Source organism: Trichosurus vulpecula, chromosome 2 (genome assembly GCF_011100635.1).
Source record: "Trichosurus vulpecula isolate mTriVul1 chromosome 2, mTriVul1.pri, whole genome shotgun sequence".
In the NCBI taxonomy this organism is placed as follows: domain Eukaryota; kingdom Metazoa; phylum Chordata; class Mammalia; order Diprotodontia; family Phalangeridae; genus Trichosurus; species Trichosurus vulpecula.
The window spans coordinates 271,058,203-271,068,326 of NC_050574.1; the positions used below are offsets into that span (position 1 = coordinate 271,058,203).

The 10,124-nt window shown below is 45.7% G+C and overlaps 1 protein-coding gene across 3 annotated transcripts in view; it reads left to right on the plus strand.

The window, feature by feature from the left end:
- The window catches only part of USP2 (ubiquitin specific peptidase 2), a 29,514-nt gene extending 22,342 nt beyond the window's left edge, over positions 1 to 7,172 (plus strand). For all 3 annotated transcript variants that reach the window (XM_036744822.1, XM_036744823.1, XM_036744824.1), the window contains 11 exons: positions 1,571 to 1,621; positions 2,436 to 2,559; positions 2,796 to 2,907; positions 3,038 to 3,148; positions 3,381 to 3,445; positions 3,704 to 3,807; positions 3,895 to 3,975; positions 4,125 to 4,203; positions 4,750 to 4,857; positions 5,053 to 5,173; positions 5,407 to 7,172. In XM_036744822.1, the coding sequence (XP_036600717.1) occupies positions 1,571 to 1,621; positions 2,436 to 2,559; positions 2,796 to 2,907; positions 3,038 to 3,148; positions 3,381 to 3,445; positions 3,704 to 3,807; positions 3,895 to 3,975; positions 4,125 to 4,203; positions 4,750 to 4,857; positions 5,053 to 5,173; positions 5,407 to 5,494 (1,044 nt within the window). In that variant the 3' untranslated portion in view covers positions 5,495 to 7,172. The remainder of the gene's footprint in view (positions 1 to 1,570; positions 1,622 to 2,435; positions 2,560 to 2,795; positions 2,908 to 3,037; positions 3,149 to 3,380; positions 3,446 to 3,703; positions 3,808 to 3,894; positions 3,976 to 4,124; positions 4,204 to 4,749; positions 4,858 to 5,052; positions 5,174 to 5,406) is intronic.
- The last annotated feature ends 2,952 nt before the right edge of the window (positions 7,173 to 10,124 follow it).

The window sequence follows — 10,124 nt, forward strand, 5'->3', positions numbered from 1 at the left end:
AATAAGGTTTCTACCCCAAAGATCACATCAGCTGCAAGCTAGACTGCCCTAAGCCCTGAATCTTTCTGTTTTTCATTTAAGGCCATACAGTATCAGCCATGGCATCCTGTTCTGCTTCTCAGGGATGACAGCTTTCATGTGTTGTCAACATACCTTTCCCTGTGGCTACACATTTAAGGGCTCTTTTTTAGTGGCACACTCTGACTTCGCATGCTGGAATTCAGCCTTGTAACTGAGGGAGATCTTAAAACTTAGTTATGAGCTCATCAAAGCAACATTTAAAAGAAGCCCCCACATCTACCCAGTTCTCCTTTCCCTGACCACTTTTCCTGGGGTAATGAGCCTCTGACAACTATGTAGGCTGTCAGTGTACAGCAGAGTAATTTTAGCCAAGCTATTTCAAGCTCCTGTTCTGATGAGGGTTGAGCTGGCCCCACGCAAGCCCCAGCCAGTATTGCTCTGGAGCTGTCTGATCCTGGACCATCTCCCTAGAAGTAGAGGTGGCAAACATCTTGAAGATACTGTTTTAACCCCTTTTGACACTTTAGACTTTCTGCCTACTTGGATTACTAAAGGGACCTTGACAGTGGGCATCCTGACTTCCTGCCTGAGCACCTGTTCTACCTGCATCACTTCTTACTAGGCCCCGTTATAGGGATGTGAGTAAGAATAGCACCCTTCAGCCAGACTTTTATTTCTGCTTAGCCACCTGAGTGATATCAAATCACCCTAATTTGCCATCACTAGGATTCCCAGCCAGTAGCCTCTCAGGATGTCAGAACCCAAGCCATGGAGCCAGGGAAGGAAGATTCTCCTAGTTCTTAATTCATCAGCCCTTGGGAATTGAGCGAAGCAGGAAGGAATTCCACCTGTCAATGGCATTTTGGACTGGCAGAACTTGAGCTTCTCTCAGCTGAGGATCTGAAAACATGGTTTATGATTTATTTCATTAAACTTTTCAAGCCCTCTTTGAAGTGGCCATTGTAGCTCCCACTTTGTGTATTGGGCAACCATGGTAAAATTAGGGATTGTTCACCTTGGGCAAGTCACTTCTCTGGGCTTCATTTTCTTCATCTATAAAATGAGGGGGTTGGACTAGATGATCTCAGAGGTCCTTTCCAGCTCTAAAATCCTATGATCCTATAAGTCAGAGCCATAAAGAAAACCCCAGTTTTTTGACTTGCAGTCCCCCATAGCCAGGAATAGAGGGAAACCCAAATGTCCTAATTCCTATTCCCAGCCTTAATGGCTAGCCCTTGCGTGCTGTAGAGGAGAAAAGTAGTAAAGATAAGTGAAAAGGTGAAAAATAAATAAAATAGTTTTTGACAAAAAAAGCAAAATTCTGAAGAGCACTTTTGTTTCTTTGTTGGAAAGGCATTCTTTACCCCTCTTTCCCACAAGGAGCACAGACCTGGGAGGTAAAGAGAGCCTGTTGAAAATAATATTTGTGGCTTAGGGAAGTCCAAGGCCCCTATCAGAATGGGGCTGTGGACCTAGCACAAACCCTGCCTGCATAGCTGACTAGGCTTCTGCCTAATGTTTTATGCATTATTATTTTTTTTTTTTGCAGACCTCCAAAAGCACCCAGGGTCTGGCTGGTCTTCGAAACCTTGGGAACACGGTGAGTATTAAACCTAAACTGCACGTCTCTACCCAACCCAGCTGTTCCTTAAGACTCCCCCATCTTGTTCCTGGCAGAGCATCCTAACTAGAGCCACCCACCTAGCTGTAGGCAAGATAACCACCTGCTAAGCCAATTGGTACCTTCCTTTCCTGGTTGGCATTTCCCAGAATTATGATGCCTTGCCTCAGTTCCCCAGGAAAAAGCCCTGCTGACAGGGAGCTGCCCTGTTAACTGGCAGTGATAACCCCTTTCCTGATCCTTACCCTCAAGGCTATCCCTCCATTTTCTACTCCCTTATTCCCACACCCCTACAGTAAATAACTCTTTACATCATCCTGTGCTGACAGGCAATTTACTACAGGTCAACAATCCTTTCACTTATGAAAAGAGGAACTTGAGGTTGTGGGAGGATTCATATCTGGGGTAAACCAAAGAGCTCCTGTATGCTAGGGAAGCTAGAGCTCTAGACTGGGGCCACACCTCTCCTACGGACTGAGCTGAGACTAGGGATAGGCAAGGTAGGCAGCTGCCTAGGACATAGCATATTGGTGAGGGGAAGGGGGTTGGAGTCCCAATGAGGGATGCATTTTAATATCATTATTTATACATGTATATTTTTAATGCTTGAATATTCCATTTTTCCTGGCACATTGATTTTGTTATTTCTTGATAAATTAAATCACAAATTCTCTGAACAGAAACATTTAGGGTGGGGCAGAGGTAAAGAATGCAATTCTCAAGGCTTGCTTACAGTGTACGGATACCTTATCTCTCTGCTTTTCCCAGTAATGGCCCCTGTCATCTCTTTCAGTGCTTCATGAACTCAATCCTTCAGTGCCTGAGCAACACCCGGGAGCTGAGAGATTATTGCCTCCAGAGGCTCTACCTCCGTGACCTCAATAGCAGCAGCCATGCACATACAGCCCTTATGGAGGGTGAGGAATCTGTGGGCGGTTGTCCTCTTAACCCTTACTGTCTGGAAATCATTTTCCTTTCCACGACAGCTGCTTTAACTGTCCTCTGGTCTCCCCTTCGGTGTCCCTTCGGTCGTGGTCTCTGCGATTTTCCCTTTTTTTGGCATTTGCCTACTTTGGTTAGGGCCCCAGTTTTAGAGACCCTCAATGGGCTGTTCTGTGTCCTGTCATTTTCAGACACTTTTTCTTCCCAATAGAATTCGCAAAACTGATCCAGACCATATGGACTTCGTCAGCTAATGATGTGGTGAGCCCATCAGAGTTCAAGACCCAGATCCAGAGATTTGCACCCCGATTCGTTGGCTATAAGTAAGGCTTCTGCAGAGAGATGTCTCTTCCCAGGGTGGGTGAAGGGGACAGTCGAGAACTTCTGGGGAAATATGTATGACCTACTGGCCCCCTCCCCTACTCCTTACTGTTCTCCCTTCTCTTTGTTCAGTCAGCAGGATGCTCAGGAGTTCCTTCGTTTTCTACTGGATGGACTCCACAATGAGGTGAACCGGGTCACAGTACGGCCTAAGTCCACCCCTGAGAACCTCGATCACCTTCCGTAAGTGAGAGAAGAAGAGAATGGGCAAAGAGAAAAACTTAAAGAAAAAATGGGTTCTTCTACCTTTCCCCACAAAAGCAAAAGACTCCAGGGAAATGACCAAGAGAACCAAAGTAGGATAGATCCTACATTAGATCTGCATGCCAGTTTGGGTCAGAGCTTCTATTACACTTTATTTTATGATAATCTGGACCTTAACTCAATTCTCGTTTAATCTTTCTGGGTACCACAGTGATGAGGAGAAAGGGCGACAAATGTGGAGGAAATATCTGGAACGAGAAGACAGTCGGATTGGGGGTGAGTGCTGGGAATCATCTGTGAGGGAGTTCAAAATTGATTGTTACTTTGCACCTGAGCAATTGGGGAAAGAGGATGGGCATCCCCAAGAATAAGATCCTGAAGATCATTGTCTCCCCCTCCCCTTCCCCCCCCAAGGATTTAAGGCTTGATAGCAGTACCATCAGGATACTGAAAAGATATGAACACGTAGCATAAAGTGTATATGCCTGTCCTTATCCTCCTTGCTCACATGTCTCACTTCCATCTTTTCCCCAGATCTCTTTGTTGGGCAGCTAAAGAGCTCCCTGACATGTACCGAGTGTGGTTATTGCTCTACCGTCTTTGACCCCTTCTGGGACCTCTCCCTACCCATCGCTAAGGTAATTCGGTTGCTGGCCCACTTCTGAAACTCCCCTTCCCATCGCTTCCTCTCCACGGCCTCTCACCTTAGCTCTGTATCCTCCTAGCGGGGCTATCCTGAGGTGACCCTGATGGACTGCATGAGGCTCTTCACCAAAGAGGATGTGCTCGATGGAGATGAGAAGCCAGTAAGTGATGCTTCCCAATAGGCAAATCACAGCTTTTTGTTAACACCTTAGTTTACTTTATATTCAGCCGATCAAGCCCTAGGGTTGACTGCTCTTGGATCCTATGATTTTCCTCACAACCCATCCATTGTGTTTCTTATGCTTTTCAGACATGCTGTCGCTGCCGAGCCAGAAAAAGGTGTATAAAGAAATTCTCCATCCAGAAGTTCCCAAAGATCTTGGTGCTCCGTATCCTTAGGGCCTAAGAAGATGGGCATCTTGCTTTTGGGGAGGGTCAAGGGTAATGAAATGGACTGATCGAATTCTGGGGAGGTGAGCGTGATACAGGAATAGGCCAATGAAATCCTCATTGTGTGAGGCAGTTAGGTGGTGCAGTGGATGGAGCACCAGGCCTTGAGTTAGGAAGACCTGAGTTTAAACCTGGCCTCAGACGCTTACTAGTGTGACCCTGGGAAAATCGCTTACCTTCTTTCTGAGTTTTCTCATCTGTAAAATGGGCATCATAATATCAGCTACCTTCCAGGGCCGTTGTGCTGATAGTTATAAAGCACTTAATGCCTGGCACAATGTGAGTGCTATGTTTAGCCATTATTACTACTTCTCTCTTGTCTAGTGTTCTTCTTTCTTAAAAACCAGAAAGCTCAGTTAGGGTTTCTGTATTCATTGTTTAGACTTGCTCTTACAGCACTTAGCATGGTGCCATTTCCTTAGTAGTCAGTAAGTGTTTGAGGAACAAATACTACCCTCTCTGCTCTTAACTCAAACCAATTCCAGATCTAAAGCGATTCTCAGAATCCAGGATACGAACCAGCAAACTCACAACATTTGTGAACTTCCCACTGAGAGACCTGGACTTGAGAGAATTTGCCTCAGAGAACACCAGTGAGTGTCTTAACAGAATTTGGGTGGGGGTGAAAGGGAGAGGGGCAGGCATCACTCCCTTTAGGATGGGAGTGAGAGGAAGGAAGATACTAAGAGGCAACTGAGAACAGGATGGAAAGAGGGGTGGACAAGACCCTTAGGGGCTTTAAGGCTTGTGCCCCTTGCTACTGTTTGACTCAGTACTTATTCATTTAGACCACGCTGTTTACAACCTGTACGCTGTGTCCAATCACTCTGGAACCACCATGGGCGGCCACTATACTGCCTATTGTCGGAGTCCAGTGACAGGAGAATGGCACACTTTCAATGACTCCAGGTGAGTGGTCTTGGGAAAGGTGTGCCAATCCCCCTCTCCTAGCAGGCATGGGTGGGCTTGTCTTTTTCGGCCAGGAATGGCAGAGTTTCTGTATTTCAGCAAGCAAAGAGCTTGGCGCTGTTGAAAAGTTTTAGTAGTGGCAAAGTAGTTGCCCCTCATGAGTGCTAGTTATCCAGAGATGTCCCTTGACTGTCCCTTGACCATGACACTGACTGTCCCTCCTTTCTCTACAGCGTCACACCCATGTCCTCCAGCCAAGTGCGAAGCAGTGATGCCTATTTGCTCTTTTACGAACTGGCCAGTCCACCCTCCCGTATGTAGCAGCAGGGGCGCCACACCCCACCTCCCCACCCCCGTGGCAGCCCCACATCCCAAGTTTTTTTAAAAAGACAAAAAAAAAGAAACTGCAAATGAAAGCGAAAGAGAGAGAGTAATAAACTAAAATAAAGCTGCCAAGCAGGAGTTTATGCAGCCTGGTCAGGGGCCGGGAGAGAGGAGCTGGGTGTTCCCAAGGTTCGCCCAGACCTGGCTGGGAGAAAGCAGGAGGACGAGGAGACTGGAGTCAGCAAGGCGCTCCCTCGGCTTCTCGTGTTTTCCTTTTTTAAACCTGTGTTTTCCATGTGTGTAATAAATAACAGCAGTTTGTGGGGAGAAGGCCCTCATCCGTTTGCTGCTGTCTCCAGCCTCCAACTCCTCCTGAGGAGACCCCGCCCTCAGGAGCCTAACTGGGAGGACTGCGCCTGGCCATGCTGGCTCTGCAGAGGAGACCCCATCCCCAACCGCCAGGCTACCGAAGTCACACGTGAGCCAAGAGGCCTCCTGATGCTGCTAACTCCAGAAGAACTGATTGTGGGATATTTTTTTGAAACAAGCAGTTTTTGTTTTTAAAAGCCCAATTTTCTTTTTTCTTTCATTTTGTTTTTTGAACAACTACAAGCAGAGTTCTCAGACTGGAGATGATCTCCAATATGCCTCTTTGCAGCTGGGGAGTTGTGTTGGTTTTATTTTTTAACTTATCAAGCACAACTTTTTCTAACAGTAGCCCCCAGCGGTGCTAGGCAGGTATGTCAGCAGGGCCCCGGGCACAGCCATTGTAGAACTGGCATCTAACAAGTTTCTTTTTTTTTTTAAAAAGCTTTTTGGATGGATCCTAGTTGCCTCTGAGAATTGTGCCTTACAGCATTTGGGGACTAGGGGAATGCCCTTCCCAGATATATCCCTCTGCCTTGTTTTCCCTTCCCCCAGTGCCATGCTCAGACTTGCTGGGGGAATAGGAGCTATTGTCCTTACACCACTGACTTACTTCACAGTGCAGTGAGATGAAGAGGCAAGTAGGTGAGGAGAACATCTCTCATGACAAGGTGTCTGATTCTCCCTACCCACTTCCTCCAATCAATCTATGGTTCCACTTCCTAGGCATTTAAAGGACAGTACAGACCATTTCCCTGGCACCTTTCCCATTTTTTCTTTTAATTTATTCCCTTCTTCCCTTCCATTCCTACCTCCCCTCAGAGCTTCTCAGACATAGGCCCCTTGGACTGAGTTTCTCAGGGACACCCATGCTGCCCCTTTGGCTCCTTTTGGCATTAGTCTTTAGTACCATCCCGAGAGCTGCAGCCATGAGTGCTTTGGGACATGCTGCCTCAGCCCTTAGTGTTTCTCCCCAACAAGGGCCTGGTTCTGCCCTTAGGTAGATGGACACAACTCCACTGGGTCTCTGGAAAGGAAGATTATTCAGCCCCAAGGAACTGAGCTCCATGGGTCCTCTGCCACCAGCAGACCCAGGATCAACTTGTGTTCCTCAGATTGAGGCACCCCAGTGCATTAAGGGGAAGACCCCATAGGTTTAGCTGGCCTGACCCCCTCCTCCAGGGGAGACCTGTAAACCTGAGCCAAGGGGCTGGTGTACACTTGCTTACTGTGTAAGCAAGAGTAAAAGAGAATGTCTAATGTACAGTGGAACCTTGTACAGAATAAATTTTAGCTTTGAGAAAAAGTCCTTTTTTGTGAGTCACCTGTTGATTGGGGTTGGGGCTTGATGTGTGCAGACAGGGCTCCTTGTAGTTTGGTGCTCAAAGAGTTTTTACTGCATAGTCTTGGTGCCCTGCCAAACCGTAAGCAATAGTATCATGTCAGGCAGGAAGCACTACCCTGTGTATCAGGAATTCTGTCCCTAATGATAAATTTTGGGCAGCTAGGTGGCACAGTGGATAGAGTGCTGGGTCTGAAGTCCAGAAGATTCATCTTCCTGAGTTCAAATCTGACCTTGGACACTAGCTGTATGACCCTGAGCAAGTCACTTAACCTTGTTTGCCTCAGTTTCCTCATTTGTAAAAAGGGCTGGAAAAGGAAATGGCAAACCACTCCAGTATCTCTGTCAAGAAAACTTCAAATGGGGTCATGACTGAAGCAACCAACACCATCAACAGTGATCTATATTGGGCGATCATTGACCATCACATAAACTCAACTGGAAAGGGCCTCTGAGGTCATCTAGTCCAACCTCTCCTTTATAGCAGCTTCCACTTAAAAACCTGCAGGGTTGAGGAATGTATTCTGTAAGACAACGCATCCCATTGTTACCTCAAATTGTTAAGGAAGGTCTTTCTCTGAAATCTTGCTCCCCGGGAGCTCCTGCTCCTTTGCCCTATTCTCTGACAACACTGTGGGACCTCAGTTTCCTCCCCTGAAATGAGGTTTGATTAGATCTCTTCAGCCCTTTCAATATCTGAAGTTCTATGACTAAACCCTTTTTAATAAGCAGCTGCATTTCCCTTCTAAACAACCTACGTGAAAGACCACCTGGTGATTACAGCAGTAACTTTATTTAAACCAAGAGTCACATGCCTGTCAGATTGCAAAACCTTCCTCATTCCATAATTACAAGCACATACTTCTCTGTTAGGTTAAAGTAAAACCTTACCCCATGCAGTAAAGGTAATCTTTTTTTTTCCAGTTTTATGTAATATCTTGCCTGATAAAAATAAGAACCCTTTCACTTAGACGTGTATCCTTTGATCCTGAATACTTTTTCTCTTGTTAGTCCAGCATTTGCTCTCCCTGGACCTTTCATTGCTGAACTCACTGCAAATTTGGATTAGATTCAGTCTCAAGATTTTCTCCACCTCTCTTAGCCATCCTTCCTTTGGCATCATTTGTACCATACTGCACCAATCCTGAGGCTATAAAGGAGTCTGGAGTATGCCAAGTACTGAGATGCCCTAAACTCAGATGTTATCAGGGAATTGGCATACCCTTACCTGAAACTGGCCCTCCGCACCCACCCACCCCAACTGTGCTGTCATTCCATTTCTTTATTAAGCACCTCTGGACAAGGGTGAGTGTAATGGATTTTTTAAAAATACTAAATAATCTTTGCCCTCACAGAATTTATGTTCTGCTCAGGGATAAGGGGATGGATGCTTGAGTATGTCCAAGTTCATTTGAAGAGGAAGAGAACACTAATAACTGGAGAGATGAGAAGGCTTCATTTAGGAGAAGGGTACCTAGGCTGGGTCTTGAAGGAAGCTAGGGATTGTAAGAGGCAGACGTGAAGGGCAGAGTGATCTAGGAATTTGGGGGGAAGCCTGTGGAAGATGGAAAATCAGTTCCATTTGGCTCCAGCAGAGTACGTGAAGGAGTGATACAAAATATTTAGAGGCATATGTGCTAGAAGCAATTAGATAGCACAGAATAATGTGGGACTTAGAAAGAACTGAGTTCAAAAACTGCCTTGGATACTTAGCTGTGGGACTCTGGGCAAGTCACTTCATCTGTTTGCCTCAGGTCCTCCATCTCTAAAATGGGGAAAGTAATAGCACCTTCCTCCCAAGGTGGTTTTGAAGATCAAATGGGATAACATGTAAAGAACTTTGAAAACCTTAAAGTGCTCTATTGATGGCTCTTAAAACTTTTTTCAAGTACAATCATGATTATTGGAAAGGTTGGAGCAGTTAGCTTGTTGAAGGGCATTAAATGCCAGGCTGAAGGTGATTACATTTTTATCCTAAATGCAATAAGCCACTGAAGACTATTGAGAGCTTGAGTTAAAATCATCAGACCTGGGTTTTAGGAATGGTAATTTAGCAGTTGTAAGGAGGATCAATCAGAGAGGGGAGAAACAGAAAGGAGGCTATTGATGACAGCCCAAACTAGGATGGTGGCAATGGAAGTGTAAAGAAAGGGAACTGGCATGTTGCAGAAGTAGATGTGACCAGACGTGACAATTAACTGGTTATGGAAAGTAATGAAGAGGGAAGAGTGAAGCAGAACTCCAACATTGTAAAAACAGGGAACTGCTAGGACAGTGGTCTTAAGAGAAAGAGGAGTTTGGAGGAGGGGTTTAGGAGAGATGATAAGTTCCATCTTGAACATAGGGAGTTCTGAGTTGCCTACATCTATGCAGAGATAGCCAGTGGATAACTGGAACAGAGGGACTGGAATACAGGAGAGACGGGAACTAGATAAGTAGATCTGAGAGTCATCCATGTAGAGATGATCATTGAGTCCTTGGGAATTTATGAGACCACCAAGAAAGTAAATATAGACAGAAAGGAGGCCCCATGGCCTTGGGGAATATTTTTATATTCCCCAAGGAATAGGGGAAAGAGGCAAAGATCAGCCAACACCCATCCCATCCCATGAAAAACAACAACAATAGGGCTTTTTCTCATAGGAAAAAAGCAATCATGACCTTGAACCCCTAGGAACTTTCCCTCGTGTCCTGACATCTTGAGGCCTACTTTGGGGTGAGCATAACCCAATTCCTAAAAGCACTAAAGACTTTTCCCCTATACCATAGATGGATGGCAGCCTCAAAAAGCACATATTTTCCATTTGCAATAGTACCATTGGCTGTAGAAATCAAACTAGAAAAGAAATTGGGTGTTGAACTGAACAGAAATAAAAGCTACGTCTCTCCTTTCACTAGCTTTTCACTGGTGAAGTCAGG